Here is a 20,776-nt window from a genome sequence, read left to right on the forward strand (position 1 = left end):
CTACGGTCCCGCACACTGTTAGGCCGTCTTCGGCTCACGCCCCAACATCGTGCAGCCCGCCTCCAGTGGTGTCGCGACAGGCGTGAATGGAGGGACGAATGGAGACGTGTCGTCTTCGGCGATGAGGGTCGCTTCTGCCTTGGTGCCAATGATGGTCGTATGCGTGTTTGGCGCCGTGCAGGTGAGCGCCACAATCAGGACTGCATACGACCGAGGCACACAGGGCCAACACCCGGCATCATGGTGTGGGGAGCGATCTCCTACACTGGCCGTACACCTCTGGTAATCGTCGAGAGGCACTGAATAGTGCACGGTACATCCAAACCGTCATCGAACCCATCGTTTTACCATTCCTAGACCAGCAAGGGAACTTGCTGTTCCAACAGGACAATGCACGTCCACATGTATCCCGTGCCACCCAATGTGCTCTAGAAGGTGTAAGTCAACTACCCTGGCCAGCAAGATCTCCGGATCTGTCCCCCATTGAGCATGTTTGGGACTGGATGAAGCATCGTCTCACGCGGTCTGCACGTCCAGCACGAACGCTGGTCCAACTGAGGCGCCAGGTGGAAATGGCATGGCAAGCCGTTCCACAGGACTACATCCAGCATCTCTATGATCGTCTCCATGGGAGAATAGCAACCTGCATTGCTGCGAAAGGTGGATATACACTGTACTAGTGCCGACATTGTGCGTGCTCTGTTGCCTGTGTCTATGTGCCTGTGGTTCTGTCAGTGTGATCATGTGATGTATCTGACCCCAGGAATGTGTCAATAAAGTTTCCCCTTCCTGGGACAATGAATTCACGGTGTTCTTATTTCAATTTCCAGGAGTGTATTTCTGCTGATTCCTTAATAATTGTTTCTCAGAAGGATCTTGGCTAGGCCAAGGTTTCTGTGGCAGAGCAATTCGTAGTGTTCTGTGGAGATACAATGCTTAGCTGTGCATGACCTACTGGGCTGCAAATGCCGAGTGTAGCACTCACGTTCAATGCACCTTTCACACACTGTGCATGTCATCTGACCAATGTAGGCTTTGCCACACTGATAAGGTATTCTGTAGATTCCAGCCTTCCACAATCCCAGAACGTTCTTTGCTGAACTGAGAAGAGCACAAGTCTTTGTATGTGGGTGAAAGATTACTTTTACATGATTTTTTCTTAAGATTCTGCCTTTGACAAAATATTGATGATGTAAGGGAGCAACGCCCTGGACTTAAATCATTCTTTCTTCTCTTGCTCTTGTGGGTGGTCATGTTTCTTCTTCCTGGAACCTGTGCTGATGTGATGTGGAGACTATCCATTATCTTTGATCTTCAATACTGTAAGTGTTCCAGCTCATATGCAAGTCTGTCTCCATCAGACACAACATGTGCCCAGTGCACCAACATGTGAGGGACCCCCATAGTTTGTGATAGGTAGTGGCAGCTAGACATCTGCAAATACAGGGCTGTATGTGTGGGTGTATGGCAAGCAAATCCAGTAAATCAACCGTACTGGAGCATTGTATCTCCACAGGCATTCCATGAATTACTGTGCAATGGAAATCTTGGCCTCGACGAAATCCTTGTATGATTCAATTAGTAAGTAATTAATGGAAATTTAAGTTTAGCACAAAATGTCATTAATCATGATGATGGCTTTCGGCTGGATAAGGTGTGGGGCCTGATGATTTCTTTAATTTCTTCAGAAAGGAAACATTTTATGACCAATGACACATCTGGTGACATTTAATTTTGTCATCTGAATTTTAACACTGCGCGTAGGCATTCCAACAGAGAGCACGCATATAATATCACACTACGCATGTGCCTGTACCCCACAGATGGAACAGTATTTGAAGAGGGTGCATAACTCAACAAAGGTTGCTCATGTAGCGGACTGCTTGTGTCTTTGCACCTATTTTTGATATGAAGGTAGCGACATGAACTATCAGTCTCCAGTGCAAAACACACATCTGAAGAGGGAGTACTCTTTACACCTGGAAAATTTAAAGACTCATTTCAGATTTAAAATCATAACAAATTGTAACTGATCCATTTGGCTTCTTAACAACCGCCATAGGTGTTAACAATTGGTGAGATACTGGAAATATTACTCCATTACTTTACAATCTATCTAGTTCTGCTTTCCCTTGATCATGCATGGCAAAAGGCACTGGATATGTTCTATGAAACTTATGCGCTACTGATTGCTTTAAGGATACGTGGACTTGAACCCTATTGCACAACTTAATGTAAATTCAGACATGTGCTTATATTGCACACATAATGTATCAAGTTCTTTGAATGGAATTTTGGTTGAAACTAAGTTCACTTGCTCTTGAATTTGCTAACCAAAAAGCACACAGAGTTTGCTACTAGCAGGGTTAGTCGCGGAGATACATTTTTATACTTTGTTTAGATGACCATCTGACCACGCAGCAGGATTGACTGTTCATTGTACATCACACTATGTGCTGAGGGTACTGCAGCTGTGAGAAGTTAATGTATGGGTATATGTCCACATTAATCGGAGACACAGCTACACATGTGTTGAACTGGTATTTGCCATTGCCCAATTGATTTACAGCTGCAGCATGAGCATGACCTTCTGCATCCTGTCTGCTGCTGCTATTGGCATTAGCAAGATACTGTGGAGCATGCTGCTGTGGGTAGTAGTGGTTGTTGTTGTTGCTTTCTGCCCAAGGCACACATTCGTTAGATGCTCTGGCTTGCAGCATGCAAAACTGGTGATGTCGCGGAATGGGCAGTGATGTTGTCAATGCCTTAAGCTGCAATCTGGACATGGTTTCATCGCATTAACTTTTCTGGGTCTCTGTGATGATGATGTGGAGGAAGCTTTTGTATGAGTTTCTGCTTGCCGTGGGAGACACCAGCAGTGAACAAAGGGTTTCTCTTGATGTGCAACTGCCGACAATGAGGGCAGTGGATCACTAACTACTGAATACCACTTCACCGCACTACTGGATAATCAGTGCTCAGTAAATTGGGTGTTCACATTAATTGGTTGTAATCAGTTGATCGTAAAACAACTACTAATACCAGAAGTATTGTGAAATGTAGCTTGCATTGATGCTGTTACTTCGTGAGCTTTGGCAATTTTTAGTGCGTCACTCTAAAGCTGTTGCACTAACTTCACTGTGAGAAGGTAGATGTATAACATACTCGTGGATTAATTACAATGTGCCCCATTGTTTACAAGAAGAATCACATATGCATGCTAAGCCTTGGAAGTCAGCAGCCCATGTTGCATATGATTGCTTACATTACTTAATGCAATGATTAAATATAAGCCTAGTTGCAACTGTGTGGGATTGGTGATCATAATAGCCAGTCAGTAAACCTCAAACATCAGAAAAGCTCCAACTACTGGGGTTGGAGAGTGAGCATAGTTTTTGCACCACTTCATACAGTTTATTACTAGAGAACAGTAAGAGTGCACTCCCACATTTAGGGGTCAGTTATTTGACTTGCCTTGTAGTGAAGAATGAAATGACATAAGCAGACCTCCCAACTCTCATTCGCCTCATTGAAGCAAGTGGAAGGAAGAGGTGGTGGTGGTGGTGATGCTGCTGCATCTGCAGACTGTTGTAGACTTTGCAGTAGTTGCAGTAGCAGTTTCTGCGTTACTGTTGGAATTCCCATTGCTATTCTTGCTGTTGCTGCTGCATCTACTGCTCACACAACTTTAGAAATTTGGGCTGTGTGTCTCACACTGAATAGTTACACAGTCAGAAAGTCCTCATTATCACTTTTCTATCCTACTCTACATAGGCAGAACAGAGTTTACGACCCTTCCCATTTGTGGTGAGAGGGAGGACGGTGGCACAAACAGGGAGTCGGTGCAGTTGATGATGCTCGAGTTGATGAAGGGAATGGCTATCCAGAAGCGAGATCCATCAGAGAGTAGCAAAAGCCGTCATGAGCATGCACAAACAGTCCGGGCAGTGATCTGAATTGAAAAACGCAAACATGGGCAAGCTCAATCATTCTCCTGTCAATAATGCTTATCAAAGGCTTCAGAGAATAGTGAGAACTGTTGATCAAGTGTGAGGCCACAATATTTACATGCCTCTCACATCAGTGGACAGGGCCACATGACCTGCCCACAGTTGCAGAAGCAAGCTTTAGCCATGATATGAACTAGATCTGACCTTTCCTACATATCGATACTCAGGTTAGGTGGTGAATATGAATTACTGTCAGATATTGAACAATTATCAAGTCAGTTTGTTTGCTAATTATTCTGTGTTAATCATCTTTGTTATGTTTATTGTTGGGTACTGTGTGGCCTTCAGTGAACATAATTTCTTTTAGAATGTACTTGTGGTATTTAGTATCAGATACCCGTTAAAGTATCCTAAACAAAACTGATTTATGCCAAGGTTTGCATTTTTACAAATTACTGTCTCCTGAAACAAAATAAATAAATAAGTAAATAAATAAACAATGAAGGGAAAAGGAGGAGGAACAGGTTAGTGTTTAACATCCCGTTGACAATGAGGCCATTACAGACGGAGCACAAGCTCGCATTGGGGAAGGACAGGAAAGGAAATCGGCTGTTCCCTTTTAAGGGACCATCCTGATGTTTGCCCTAAGCTATTTAGGGAAATTGTGAAAAACCTGAATCAGGATGGCCGAACGCGGGTCTGAACTGTCGTTCTTCCAAATGCGAGTTCATTGTGCTAACTACACCTCACTCGGTAATACAGGGGAAAAAAATCTATTAATTACTAATGTATTCCTTGTGATCTCATTCCTATGTTGCAGCTGTGGCCAGATTAATTCACAATGTACTTGCTTTGTGATGCAGGGAATTACTGTGATGAAAGTTACATTTTTGTACTTATTCTTTATGATGTCCTTAATACATATGGTTTCAGTGATGATCTATGCTCAGAAACTGCTGTTTTATCATTCACTTGTTAATGGTAGTGACTTATTTTCTTTACCAGCCTGATGTGGCTTGTCAGGTTAGAAAAAACTAAATAACTTTGCCGTACGGTGCGTTCTTGAGGTACTCCTGATGTACGTTTCATATAGAATAATTTAACTGAAACCAATCTTCTGTCTTGGAGATGAGAGTCAAATTTTGTGTCATTCATCATAAATTGTAATTCAAAGAAATGAGGATCAGATCTCCCATCAGTTATCCAAATTTAGTTTTTGTAATTTCCTGAAATCACTTCAGAAGATTAGTCATTGAAAAAAATCCACAGTTTCTTTATTACCTTGTCGTTGTCCAATCTAAGCTTGTACCCCCATCCCTCCAGAATTTGTCATTGGCAGTAAGTTAAAAATTATTAATTGTTCATAAAAGTTGTGAATTTGACCAAAAAATCACTTTTGTTTAGTGTCCTTCATTGTGATTGGGAATTGGTTGGATAATTTAGCTATAAAAAATCTGTGAATTATTACTTTTTTACCTAATGTTTCTTTGGGCAGTCATCAAATTATACACAATAGCGTTTTTGGGGAAAAACTGCAGTTTTTATATTTCTTTGTAAGCCCTTGTTGCCAGTTTTGTAAAGGCCTTATTGCTACTGCTGGGGAGGCTGAGTTGCCATTGTTGTTACAGTAGGCCGAGTTGGTGAGTGCGTGAAATGGCTTCTGGTGCAATACAGCACTAAGACAGTTTCTCCCGGTCCCTATTACACAGCTATGCCCCAGGGCCAGGTAACAGGACAGGAGAACAAAAGTACTACAATGCTCCAACAAATTAGTAACAAAGTCGCACAAATGAGTCAAAAGCTTTGCTTATCTGTGTGACTAGGCAAATAGAGAAGTCTGCAACACTGCATGTAATATAACACAAAAAAGGCCCCCAATGGCTAAGTGCAAAAATTCATAGATAAACTTCACTGTACATAGCAAATGCAATTTACAACAACTGTCTGTCCATTTCTAAGAGTTCACTAAACGACGTTCCCTAAGTTAGCCCTGGATGACGATCTATAACCAAGTGAGTGAGAGCTGCCCTTCTATCTTCCGAATAGGCTTCAGTCAATTGTCCGGTCATTGCCTTGGCCAATTGCCAGCTGAGTACAGTCCGCCAAAGTTGATCTCTTCATCCTCAGCACTGCTCATGGCGCTGATGGAACTTGTGTAAGTGACGAACTTCTATGGCACTGTCACCAGCTCACATCTTTGTGCCTGTGGTGCTTTTGCCCTGGTTGTGTTGTGTTTGGATGACACAGCACTCCTTCCCCCAAACCACCATACGATCTTCACATATGGCCAAGCACCATACCGGCAGTGAGGGGGTAAGTGTGGGTGGTGGAACCAGTGTTGGAGTGGAGACTGTTGCTTTAGCCAATGTCAAGCCGCTGAGAAACGACGCAGAAGGTGTGTCTCAGCACCCATTAACAGGGTATCTTCTTGATGGCGTGAATCCGCAATCGTATGTTACTGACTGGAGGCCCCTTGGTAGACATCAGCGCAGGGTTGACCCAGCCCTGGTGGTATGGCAGATGACACCGGACATATGCTAATGGATGGTTGTGGTGTCGCATTGGTGTCCATCAGCTCGAGGTCCAGAAATAGCATCACATGGCCCCACTCTGATGGATGGCGCTCGGGTTGCGTCGACTGGGAAGGCCGTTAATATACGAGAATCGGCAGAACCTTGCAAGTGACGAGGGTGAATTTGATTTAGATGCCATGTCTGCAACCCATCAGGACCTCGAATCTGAAAACATGCGAACCAATTGAATTAGTAGTGGTGCTGAACTCCCATGACTTCTTTCTGCTATAGCTTCTGTAAAACATGGATTGGCTAATCCAATATGTTGGCTGACGGGAGTCGGTAGGTGCTGCCAGCAGTGGGAATGGAGCAAATGCAAGAGTGTGCAGTGGCGTCGCCCATGCAGCAATTCTGTGGGCAGAGGGCCATTGCAGGGCTGGAAGTGATAAGTGAACAAGAAGTGAAGCAAGGCTTGTTTGCGTGGATGACGCAAGCAGAGTTTGTCCATTTGCTGTTTGAACGTGTGAACAAAGCATTTAGGGTGGAATGGTGCTGAGGTGAGATGGCATATGCCGTTCACTGTACAGAAATCTTCAAAATTTGCAGAGACAAATATTGGTCCGTTGTCCATGATGAACCTTCGATGCAGAATGTGGGCCGAAGTGCTTGAAAAGTGGAGTGAGATGTTGTCGATGACAAGGGAACAACAAAGGTGTCTCAGCACCCATTAACAGGGTATCTTCTTGATGGCGTGAATCCGCAATCGTATGTTACTGACTGGAGGCCCCTTGGTAGACATCAGCGCAGGGTTGACCCAGCCCTGGTGGTATGGCAGATGACACCGGACATATGCTAATGGATGGTTGTGGTGTCGCATTGGTGTCCATCAGCTCGAGGTCCAGAAATAGCATCACATGGCCCCACTCTGATGGATGGCGCTCGGGTTGCGTCGACTGGGAAGGCCGTTAATATACGAGAATCGGCAGAACCTTGCAAGTGACGAGGGTGAATTTGATTTAGATGCCATGTCTGCAACCCATCAGGACCTCGAATCTGAAAACATGCGAACCAATTGAATTAGTAGTGGTGCTGAACTCCCATGACTTCTTTCTGCTATAGCTTCTGTAAAACATGGATTGGCTAATCCAATATGTTGGCTGACTGGAGTCGGTAGGTGCTGCCAGCAGTGGGAATGGAGCAAATGCAAGAGTGTGCAGTGGCGTCGCCCATGCAGCAATTCTGTGGGCAGAGGGCCATTGCAGGGCTGGAAGTGATAAGTGAACAAGAAGTGAAGCAAGGCTTGTTTGCGTGGATGACGCAAGCAGAGTTTGTCCATTTGCTGTTTGAACGTGTGAACAAAGCATTTAGGGTGGAATGGTGCTGAGGTGAGATGGCATATGCCGTTCACTGTACAGAAATCTTCAAAATTTGCAGAGACAAATATTGGTCCGTTGTCCATGATGAACCTTCGATGCAGAATGTGGGCCGAAGTGCTTGAAAAGTGGAGTGAGATGTTGTCGATGACAAGGGAACAACAAAGGTGAATTTACTATGTGGTTCAACAACTATTAACTATGTGTTCCAATAAGGGCCACCAAAGTCTGCCAAAGCGCCTCTGCCTTGGGCCACTCAAAAAGACATTGTGGAGGGGCAGCCTGATGTTTCGCACACACTTGACACCGTTGAGACATCCTTTCTATTTGCGCGCCCATGGCTAACCATGTGCAATGTCTCCAAGCTAATTGTTTTGTGTGGACAACTCCCCAATGAACTTGATTCAATAAGCTGAGTACTTGTCTTTGAAGCACTTTCAATATCACCACACGTGAATGCCCTCACTCTGTGTGAAGCAAAATGACACCATGAACAACAGAAGCATCATGTCAGATGTGTAAAATATCCATGAACAATGTGGCTAACAATGTGCTTGCTAGTAAATGGCCATTCAGTATGACTGTAGTGGAGCAAAATTTGCAAATCGGGATTGGTAGAGGTGGCTTTTGCTACTTTGCGATAATCCAAGGGAACCTGCGTGACATTGTCAGTTTCTTGTGCATCAGTTTGAAAACATGCTGCTTCGGAAGTGTTGAAGTCAGCATCAGATACTGTAGGTAGATGTGAGAGAGTATCTGCATTCATATGCTTAGAAGTGGCCCAATAAATGATCTTGTACTGGTAGTGGGAGAAAAGAAGAGCCCAACATTGCAATTTCTGAGCAGTACAAATAGGAATCAGTTTGGCTGGATTGAAGAGTGACTGCAAAGGCTTATGGTCCGTGACCAAATAAAATTTCTGACCATATAAGTCCTGGTGAAATTTAGTCACTCCAAAAATGATGGCAAGAGCTTCCTTTTCGATTTGGGAATAATTCTGCTGAGCTTTGTTCAGAAGCTTGGAAGTGAAGGCGATAGGTCTGTCTGACTAACCAGTCTGGTGTGACAAAACAGTAGCATTTCCATAGGTTGATGCGTCCATGGCCAAAATGACAGGTTTCTTCGGATCGAAATGAAAGCAGCATTGCTCAGTGATCGATGCTTGGTTCAATTTCTGAAAGCCTGTGTCACAATCTTCGGACCAAAGAAAGGGAACATTTCTGCGTTGAAGGCGATGCAAGGGAGCTACTATATGAACTGTGTTGGGGATGAGGTGAATGTAGTAACTGAGCTTCCCTAAGACAGATTGCAATTATTTGACATTCTGAGGTGGTCTGAGATCACACATTGCTTGAAAATGTGCCTGTGTCAGATGAACACCTTGAGAATTGACAACATGACCTAAATATTCTATTTCTGTCTGGAAAAAGACACATTCCTTTATTACACTTAGGTCCAGCCTCACACAAAACTTCAAATAAAGTGTGCAAGTTGGCAAGAAGTTGTTCTGCTGTGCGGGCAGCAACTACTACATTATCCAGGTAATTTGTACATGAAGATACAGAAGCAGTCAACTCTTCCAGGTAGCGTTAGAAAATGGCAGCTGCTGATGTGCTACCAAAAGGCAAACAAAGGAAGTTGAAAAGTCATAAATATGTATTGATGACAAACACATTTTGCAAAGATTCATGTACAGGAATCTGAAGGCAGGCACTGCAAAGGTCAATTTTTAAAAATAGTGACCTGCACCTAAGTGATCCACGAATTCGTCAGGGCGAGGCAATGGATAAGTATCTACAACTGTCTTAGGATTGACAGTGACTTTTAATCAGTACAGATCCTAATTTTTCCTGATGTTTTGCAAACATAAACTACTGGGGAAAACCACCAACTTGCAGAGATTGGTGCGATAATGCCATTTTCTTGCCAGTGAGCTAGTCTTTTACAACCTGTTCATGAAGTGCAATAGGCAATGCATGTGCTTTGAAAAAGTGTGGCTGTGCGTGGTCTTTAAGCGTAACATGCGCTACAAAGTTATTGGCCTTACCTATGCCAGGAGCAAACAATTCTTGAAATTCTTCACAGAGCTTAGCAACAGTGTCACTTGAATTGAAATGACACACATCTAGCACATTGGCCACAATGTTTGGTCCAAACAAGTAGAGACCAAAACTATTAACAGTTTGTCTACTTTGTAGCGCTTGAAAGGAAACGGTCTTCTGCAGATTCTGATACATGGCTGCAATGTTAAATGTTCCTATCACTGGTATGTTCTGGCCATTGTATGCAATAAGTGTATTTTTGGATTGCACAGTTTTTGTTTGTCTAACAGTTCATAAGTTTCATAGTTTAACAAGGACACTGATGTGCACCTGTATCTAATTGATGTTTTACTGTATGGCTTGCAAGCACTAAAAGTACATACAATTTAGTAGAGAGACATTGCTCAGGGGAACTAGTGTTCTGAATAACTGCACATGATTGTTCTGTGGGAGCAACCTTTTCAGAAATTACAACACGCACGTGCATAGCAAAGCACAATTATTTCACATTGTGACATGGGGAGTTTTGTCTTTTTAAGCAAACACTTTGCACATATACAGTTTGATGGCAGGAGTAGCAAATGGCTTGGCATAACAAGCAATGTTCATGTTTATGTGCTGTATAGCAACAGGAGCAATATTTTGTACCACGCTGTTGGTGAGTATAGCATGGAATGTGCTTAAGCTGTTGATGGTTATGCATTCTGTCCGCGATGCTGTTTGTGTGCCATTAAGTGTGACTGTTGACAGGACCACATAGCACTAGAGCTACACTACTGGCCATTAAAATTGCTACACCACAAAGATGACGTGCTACAAATGTGAAATTTAACAGACAGGAAAATGATGCTGTGATATGCAAATGATTAGCTTTTCAGAGTATTCACACAAGGTTGGCGCCGGTGGCAACACCTACAATGTGCTGACATGAGTAAGGTTTCCAACCGATTTCTCATATACAAACATTAGTTGACCGGCGTTGCCTGGTGAAACATTGTTGTGATGCCTCGCGTAAGGGGGAGAAATGTGTACCATCACGTTTCCGACTTTGATAAAGGTCCGATTGTAGCTTATCGCGATTGCGGTTTATCGTATAGTGACATTGCTGCTAGCGTTGGTCTAGATCCAATGACTGTTAGCAGAATATGGAATCTGTGGGTTCAGGAGGGTAATATGGAACGCCGTGCTGGATCCCAATGGCCTCGTATCACTAGCAATCGAGATTACAGGCATCTTATCTGCATGGATGTAACGGATAGTGCAGCCGCGTCTCGATCCCTGAGTCAACAGATGGGGATGTTTGCAAGAGAACAACCATCTGCATGAACAGTTCGACGACATTTGCAGCAGCATGGACTATCAGGTTGGAGACCATGGCTGCAGGTACCCTTGACGCTGCATCACAGAAAGGAGGGGCTGCAGTGGTGTACTCAATGATGAATCTGGGTGCACGAATGGCAAAACGTCATTTTTTCAGATTAATCCAGGTTCTGTTTACAGCATCATGATGGTTGCATCCGTGTTTGGCGGTGAACGCACATTGGAAGCGTGTATTTGTCATCGCCATACTGGCGTATCACCCAGCGTGATGGTATGGGGTGCCATTGGTGACACGTCTCGGTCACCTCTTGTTCACATTGACTGCACTTTGAACAGTGGATGTTACATTTCAGATGTGTTACAACCCGTGGCTCTACCCTTCATTTGATCCCTGCAATACCTTACATTTCAGCAGGATAGTGCACGACTGCATGTCGCAGGTCCTGTACGGGCCATTCTGGATACAGAAAATGTTCGACTGCTGCCCTGTCCACCACATTCTCCAGATCTCTCACCAATTGGAAACGTCTGGTCAATGGTGACTGAGTAATTGGCTCGTCACAATACACCAGTCACTACTCTCGATGAACTGTGGTATCGTGTTGAAGCTGCACGGGCAGCCGTACCTGTACACACCATCCGAGCTCTGTTTAACTCAATGCCCAGGTGTTCTGGGTACTGATTTCTCAGGATCTATGCACCCAAATTGTGTGAAAATGTAATCACATGTCACTTCCAGTATAATATATTTTGTCCAATGAATACCCGATTATCATCTGCATTTCTTCTTGGTGTAGCAGTTTTAATGGCCAGTAGTGTATTGCCACCCTTCTGTTCTGCAGCACAAATATTACCAGGCCGCTGAAAACTATCTACAGCAAAATCACAAGAGTCTTGGTAGTCAATGATCTGCAATACCTGCTCAAGAGTAGGACCAGAATATTTCAGAATCTCTTCTCTGATTCTGTTATGTGACATATTGTGTGTGATTGCATCCCTGAGCTTATAGTCACTGTAAGATTGTCCACATTCACAACGGAACTTGTATTTCCACGTTAAGCCTTGTAATTTGTTCACACACAGACGGTATGTTTGTCCTGGCTGCTTTTTTAAACGAAAAAACTTAAACCAGGCAGCCGCAGTGTTGCTACACTCTTCATCGTATTTATTCGATGAACTGACCAATGTCTCAAAACCGACGTCTTTAGGCCACGATGTAGGGAAGAGTTTTGTAAGAGTCCTATACACTGATACACCGACAACGGAAAGGAAGTCACCCTGCATTTGCATCACAGTACCTGATATTTGGTGTGACCAGAATTGTGCAGTATACTCTGTCCAGTCTTCTGTGTTTTTGTCGGATGCATGGAAGCTGCAGGCACAGCTGTTGACGGACTGCTTACTGTTTGAGCTGCTGCTTGATGTGTGACAAATTGTGTCATGATTTCGGTCAGCTTCTGATGTGACTGCATCTGAAATTGAAGGAATGTTTTAAAATCCTGCAGTGATTGTACATCCACATTAGGCAATGGTTTGGTAGGAACAGGTATACAGTTGGCAGATTCTGTGGATTTGGAGCTGGAGTCAGGGCAGGCATAGGTTACGGTTGCATCACAGGATAATGAATTATAAATTGTGGTTGGGTATTGGGTGGGGTTGACATTGTAATTAATTAGACAATAGCAATGACACAAAAGCAAAAGGTGTGACGTACATGATGTTCTCTCACAACTAGAACAAAAAAGTCACAAATGTGTGGTTTTGGATTAGGATAAACAAGACAAATAAGAACACTTTAAATTCGAGGCAAAAGTCGTGCCAGCCATTGTCGCTACTGCTTTTGGCTTGGGGAGCTGCCACCTCATCACCAGTTTGGGAAGCCCTCATTGCCTGTTTTATAAAGGCCTCGTCGCTACCGCTGGGGAGCCCAGTTGCCACTGTTGTTACAGTAGGCCGGGTTGGTGAGTCCGTGAAATGGGTTCTGGTGCAGTACACTGCTAAGACAATTTCTCCCTGCCACTATTACACAGCTCTGACCCAGGGTCAGGTAACAGGATAGGAGAATGAAGGTTCTACAGCACTCCAACAAATTAGTAACAAAGTCACACAAATGTCTTAAAAACGAAAACAATCAATTATTGACAAAATTATTTAAGTGGGTAGATAAAAAATCTACTCGCCAAACTGCAGCAAAACGTACATGTAAAAGACGTAATTGGGAAGCTTTTGGGGCCAGTAGCTCCTTCAGGAAGAAGGGTTGAAGGGGAAGGAAGAAGGGTGAAGGAAAAGGACTGGGGAGGTGGATTTTGGGAAATTTACTCAAAACTGCATGTCAGGGGAGACTTACCGTACGGGATGGGAAGGAAAGACTGACTGACTGGAGACTGCATTGGATGAGATTTGAAAACTTGAGAGCTTAACGGTGGAAAACAGGGTAATATGCAAGACAGAGATTATTACTGAAATGTCATGTATGAGTTAATAAAAGTTATAGGCTAAGTGCATTATACATAACAGAGGCGGGAGGGAATTGGTGAAAAATAGATGGGAAAGACAATGAAAGATGTAGAAAACTAAAACAGAGTGAAGCAAAGAGTAGCTACAGTTAAGAAATGCTGAGACGGAAGAAATTAATGTAAATTAAGGTCATGTGGGTGGTGAGAACCTTGGACATGTTGTAGTACTAGTTCCCACCCACAGAGTTCTGAGAAACAAGTGTCTGGGGGAAGAATCCAGATGGCGCCTGTGGTGAAACAGGCACCAAGGTCACGAGTGTCATGTTGTTGAACGTGTTCTGCAACAGGAAATTGTGAGATCCCAGTATACACCCTCTGCCTATGCCCATTCATCCTAATTGATAATTGATGTAGAAGGCCGAACAGTGCTTACACGATAGCTGATATGACATGTCATTTCGCAGGTGGCTCTCCCTTTGATAGTATATGTTTTGCCAGTTACAGGGCTGTTATAGGTGGTGGTAGTCTTGCAGTGGGGATGGTCGCAGGGGGAGGAGCCATAGGGTGGGGAGATGGGTCAGGAGCAACATAGGGTCTTACAAGAATATTGTGGAGATTGGGAGGGCGACGGAAAGCTATTCAAGGTGTGGTGGTCAAAATTTCAGACAGGATGGATCTCACTTCAGGGCATGGCCCTGTCGAAGTAGCTGGTTAACACATTTCAGACCAGGATAATACTGAGTCATCAATAGTGTGCTCTGTGGAGGGATCAGCAGTACCAAGATTGGATGTGATGGCATGGGAAATCTGCTTTTTAATTAGGCTGGTGAGGCAATTATGTGTAATGAAGGCTGAGGTGAAAATGGTAGTGTATTGCTCTAAAGAGTCTGCATCTGAACAAATAAATTTGCTACAGATGCCAAGGCTGTATGGGAGGCAACGTTTGACACCCCAGCAGACAAAGGATCTACCACTGTAGTACTTGGCCAAAACAAGTATGTTAGTGAAGGTCTACGTCAGCTGTCTAACAGCTCTTCATGCATCATCTTCCACCAAGATCCCATCCCTGTGATTCAAACTGACCTGCTTTCCCTCCTTAAAACCTCAGGCCCTCACAAGAGCTAACACTGAAATCCATAGAACTTCTCACCACACCCAAACTACACGCCCCCACGTTACCTTCTTAAGATCCACAAACCCAATCATCCTGGTCGTCCCATAGTTCCTGGCATCAAAGCACCGACTGAATGTATAATCTGCCTCAGTTGATCAACACCTGCAACCCCTAGTACAAAGACTCCCCTTCTACATAAAGATACCAACCGTTTCTTAGATCATCTGAAATCCATACCCGTCCCACTCCCATCACGCACCTTGCTCGTCACAATTGATGCCACCTCCCAGTATACCAACATCCCCTACGTACATGGTCTGTCTGCTGCTGAACATTTCCTTAGTCAGTGCCCACCTGATTCCAAACCTATGACATCCTACCTACTCACCTTAATGAACTTTGTACTTACCAACAACTACTTCACCTTTGAGGGGCAGACACATAAGCAAATCAAGGGTATGGCCATGGGAACCAGGATGGCTTCTTCCCAAGCCAACCTTTTCATGGGTCACTTGGAGAAGGCTTTCCTGGCATCCGTAAGTCTTCAGCTCCTGGTTTTGTTTAGATACATTGATGACATCTTTACCATATGGACTCATGGTGAGACTGACCTGCTAAAATTCCTGGAATCTCTGAATACCTTCTCCCAATTAAATTTCTCATAGTCCTATTGTAAATCCCATGGCACTTTCCTTGATGTTGATCTCATCCTCACCAAAGGCCAGCTACACACTGTTGTCTACATTAAACCTACCAACAAACAACAGTACTTACATTTTGACAGTTGCCACCCTATCTAAGTCAAACGTTCCCTCCCATACAGCCTTGGCATCTGCGCCAAACATATTGCTTCAGATGCAGACTCTTTAGAGCAATACACTAGCATTTTCATCTCAGCCTTCACTGTACGCAAGTACCCCACCAGCCTAATTAAAAAGCTGATTTCCCAGGTCGTCACATCCAATCTTGGTATTGCTGATTCCTCCATAAAACGGCTTTGGAGCGCACCACTGGTGACTCAGTATTATCCTGGTCTGGAATGTGTTAATCAGCTACTCCAACAGGGCCATGACTTCCTAAAATCATGCCCTGGAATGAGATCCATTCTGTCTGAAATTTTGCCCACCACACCTTGAATAGCTTTTCATTGCCCTACCAGTCTCCACAATATTCTTGTCAGACCCTATGCTCTTTCTGCATCCATCTCCCTACCCTGTGGCTCCTAACCCCGTGACCGTCCCCGCTGCAACACTTGCCCTATGCACCCTCCTACCACCACCTATAACAGCCTTGTAACTGGCAAAACATATACTATCAAAGGGAGAGTCACCTGCAAAATGACACATCATGTACCGGCTATTATGTAAACACTGTTCAGCCTTCTACATCAATTATCAGTTAGGATGATTGGGCATAGGCAGAGGGTGTATACTGGCAACTTGCAATACCCTGTTGTAGAGCATTCTCTGAAACACGAAATTCGTGACCTCGGCACCTGTTTGACCACAGGCACCATCTGGATTCTTCCCCCAGACACCTGTTTCTTAGAACTCTGCAGGTGGGAACTAACACTACAACAAGTCCTTGGTTCTCTCCACCTACATGGCCTTAATTTATGTTAATTTCTTCCGTCTCAGCATTTCTTCACTGTTACTCTTCGCTTCACTTTTTTTAGTTTTCCCACATCTTTCATTCTTTCCCATCTATTTTTCACTGCTCCCCTCCCAATGCACTTAGTCTATCACTTATATTAACTTGTGCATGGTGTTTTAGTAGTAATCTCTGTCTTGCATATTACCTTATGTTCTCAGAATTTCAAATATCATCCAGTGCAGTCCCCAACAGTCAGTGTTTCCTTCTCATCCTGTACAGCATGTCTCCCCTGACCCGTGGTTCTGGGTGACTTTCCCGAAATCTTCCCCTTTTCCTAGACCTCTCCAGTCCTTCTCCTTCATCCTTCCTCCTTCCATTTCAACCCGTCTGCCTGAAGAAGGAGCCACTGGCTCCAAAAGCTTCCCAATTACAACAGTCTTTTATGCATGTGTTCTGCCACAGCTTGGTGAGTAGATTTTTTATCTATCCAATTAAATAAAAACTACATAAAAGGTTTACTTACCTTTCTGACTTGTCGAATAATGAAATCTACAACACAATAATGCCCTCAATGGCTGAGTGCAAATAATCATAGGTAAACTTCACGGTACACATCAAATGCAATTTACAACAACTGTCTGTTCACTTCTAAGAGTTCACTAAACAATGTTCCCTGTCTAAGCCAGACCCAGATGATGATCTATATCAAAGTGGGTGAGAGCTGCTCTTCTATCTTCCGAGTAGGCTTCTGTCTGTTGTCGTCCGGTTGATGGTGGACTGTACGCGGCCAGCAATTGGCCGAGGCGAAGTCGATATATTTATCCTCTGTGGCGCTGGTGGAACGTCTCTGTGACACTGGCACTGGCACCAGCTCATGTCTTTGTGCCTGTGGTGCTTTCGCCCTGGCTGTGTCTTGTTAGGATGACACAGCATATTTACCACTGGCTTTTCTGTAATTGAAAGCAGTCAGTGATTCAGACACTGGGCAAGCATATGAGAGGAGGGCTGTCCAAATCTCTGTCCAGCTATCCACATTTAGGTTTTCCATGTTTTCCCTAGATTGCTTAAGATAAATGCCAGGATGGTTGCTACCAAGTGACATTGCCAATTTGCTTTGTCAACCTGGCTTGTGCTTTGTACCTAATGAAATTTTCATCGACAGGTTATTAGGCCCTAACTTCCTTCCGCAGTCACTCTTATTTTCATGTTTTGCGCTATTTGTGATGGTACTGTTGATGCACTGTATTATGTAAAAAGCAAGTGAGAGAAGTCTGGACTAAATTTAAATCACATTTTGCACATTCTAGTATTTAAAAGTTAAACATCATGCTTTGAGATGGCTGTTGGAGTACAGATGTACTGAGTTTTCAGTAATATTTAAACCTGTTGTGTGTCTGTATCATATGTATAAGCATAAAGCTTTTTTCATTGGTTTTCTTGATTGTAAGCCATGCCAGTAGTTTTCTTGGTTATAGGAATATCTAACTTATTTTCATGTACAAAGAATAATGAGAAAATTGAAACAATCAAAGTGCAACTAGAATAGAATGGTATCACCATTCGTCACATCACTGTTTTTGAGTTAACGTTGTGTGAACCCAGCAGTTATTTCTGGTTTTCTTTATTCTTTGTGGATACTAGTGTAAATATATGATAATCTCCAAGCATAGGTGTTATATCTATTATTTTATCATAAATGTCAAACAATAGACAAAAAGTTAACATTAACTCTAATTTTTATTTCAGGGATTCCTGAATCTACAGTGGTCAAGGTGGAAACGAATCCTCTTCACAAGGACAATTGCCATTGTCCCAACATTCTTTGTAGCATTTTACAGTGAAATAAATGAACTATCTGGCATGAATGACTTGTTAAATGCTATAATGAGTCTACAATTACCATTTGCTACTATACCAACAATAGCATTTACGAGCAGTCAAAAAATTATGGGTGAATTTCAAAACGGAATGTAAGTATTAAAGCCAGTTGTATTAGATTATCGGTTAGTTGTAAAATGCATAATAGACAATGTCAAATAATTTTTCATGATTCCTTATATTTTGTATCCATAATTGCCTGTATAACTGGCTGTTTTTTTGCACTTCAAGGTTCCTGTTTCTGTTGTGACGATTTGCAGTAAGTGTTAAAAAATTACATTCTATGTGAAGGAATGAAATTGAATGTTTTGTTGTGCTGGTTGATTGTATGATAGTCCACATGAAACATATTCTATTTCATATGTTGTCCAAATCATTCATAGCGGATAAAGAAATATACAACCGCTGTGTGACAATACTAGGTAACTTTATGTAGTATGATGATTGTCTTCCAGTTTGTAACCCCAGTTTCAGAGCCCTGTGACCAGCAAATCCATTTTGGTTTGGCATAACTGCAAATCTATAATTAAAGAAAATGTTCCATTCTTTCCAGTTCAACTGTTGTATGCCTCAAAAACAGAGAAATGATATTATGTATGACAAGTTAGTAGCGATACCTCAGTCAGGCATTTTGACAGTTAAAATTCTGGAATTACTGTGACAAACTAACCAGTGCCTACTTATTGAAACCAAATAGATCGGTATGTTACTACTTGCATTATAAAATGTAGTAACTGAATGGTTAGGAGTGAGCAACTTGTGAAACAGATATCATAATGGAGTTGGGTGTTTGAGGACAGGCACTTGTGAACAGTTGCACTGACAGTAATGTAGTTCATAGTCTCTTGTACATGTAACATATTATTTATCCAAGTAGCATGTATTTGCAGCATTCTACTTGGAAATAAATTTTGTGAAACTGTACGGAATTTATTTTCTTGATCTTGTGAAATGAACAAAATCTCGCTATTGGTAAAATATGATATGCCTATTTCATCAACTGAGTCCTAAGCTCACTTTATTATTTTGTGCTTTGCCTCCTGTATTTTTGTTTATAACTCTGAGGAAAAACAATTATGAAACTTTGTGATAATTTTTAACAGCTTTCTCAACCCATTACTGTTCTACAGGTCCCTCACATCCCAGCAGTTTTGATTGTTCTACTTTGACTGTTTGTAATTGTTTGTATCCTTCCTACTCTCATACATTGTATTTAGCATTGTGACTGTTGTGTTTTGTTTGAATGATTGTTCATAAATTTTAGTACTGTTTCGTCAGTTTTATTCCTGAATATATTACAGTGAAAAGGATTTAACATGAAAACGCTTAACATGAAGATTGGTTAACGTGAAATACTGGTAATACTGTTGTCCCGGCAAAATACTAAGTATTTCATGCTTTTTCATCTAATATGAAACAAAAATCTAACATTAAAAGCTTTTGCTTCTCAGATGAACAAATAAATCTACTATGTGCAGCCCTGATGTCCATCAGATTTATTAACAAATTTATTTTCCTCCCCCCCCATTTCTTCTTCTTCTTCTTCTTCTTCTTCTTCTTTAGACTAAACAAAGTAAACCATGCTTCCATCTGTTGCTATATTGTTGCTTGTCTTTGGATTCTGCCAGTTTCCAAACACTTCAGTCAGTTTTCATATTTGGCACTGTGTTTTTTTTATATACAGGCACTGTAATTGTTTACATGCAATGGCAGAGGAAACTGTATGAAAATAGGCAGTTTTTAAGCTTCAAATAAGGATGGAATAGCTGAAAGCAGTTTAGGGAAAACTGAAATGACACAGGAACATTACTAGTCGAATGTATGATGAACAAATGAGCTTGGATAGTGGCCGCTGTGCTCACTGATTGGATTCTCAATTTAGAAAAGTGATTTTCATAAGAAAAACTGTTGATTGTTGATAATTGTGTGGCACATCCCAAAATTAAATTAACGCCATAAGTGTTTCAGAACCATGTGATGAAGGCATTATACAAAATGTGAAATTACATTTTCTAAGAAGCTGCTCCATAAATATCTACCAGCAATCAAAGCAAAAAACGATCTGTGTCTGATTATTGATGATGTGTTATACATCTAGTATTCTGTAAAGAATTTTATGGAACCATAAACAATTGAAAATTGATGTCACTCTATGGGATTCTCTAATGTGTCAGATTCTATGTCACCTCAAGTATCAGCAGATATTGAAACTGAAGTGACCAATAATTAAATGTTTGGAAAAGTTTCTACGATATCTCTGGTGAATTTGTTGCAGTTGAGAATGATGTATGTACAATGCCAAATATGACAGCCATTTTGGAGTGTGTTCAGATCGCAAAAGGTCACATCAATGTAGGTGGTGGTGGTGAATTTATATTTGACAATGAAACCCACATTTCAGGTCCAGTCCCCACTACACCAGAAATGCAGATCATCATGAAAAGTATGCACAGCTGTTGCGATGACATTCAAATGGTGAAATTAATCAAACAATGGACGATACTGAACAATTTGCCAAAAATTTTATGCTGAAATGG

At 42.3% G+C, this 20,776-nt stretch overlaps 1 protein-coding gene across 7 annotated transcripts in view; it reads left to right on the forward strand.

Moving 5' to 3' along the window:
* LOC126297555 (protein Malvolio) overlaps positions 1-20,776 on the forward strand; it is a 330,588-nt gene that overhangs the window by 273,359 nt on the left and 36,453 nt on the right. For all 7 annotated transcript variants that reach the window (XR_007552543.1, XM_049988485.1, XM_049988486.1 and 4 more), the window contains one exon: positions 18,108-18,331. Coding sequence is in view for 6 of the 7 variants with exons in the window: in XM_049988485.1 (XP_049844442.1) it covers positions 18,108-18,331 (224 nt within the window). In the remaining variant the exon portion in view is untranslated. The remainder of the gene's footprint in view (positions 1-18,107; positions 18,332-20,776) is intronic.

The sequence above is a fragment of the Schistocerca gregaria genome, chromosome X (genome assembly GCF_023897955.1).
Source record: "Schistocerca gregaria isolate iqSchGreg1 chromosome X, iqSchGreg1.2, whole genome shotgun sequence".
Classification (NCBI taxonomy): domain Eukaryota; kingdom Metazoa; phylum Arthropoda; class Insecta; order Orthoptera; family Acrididae; genus Schistocerca; species Schistocerca gregaria.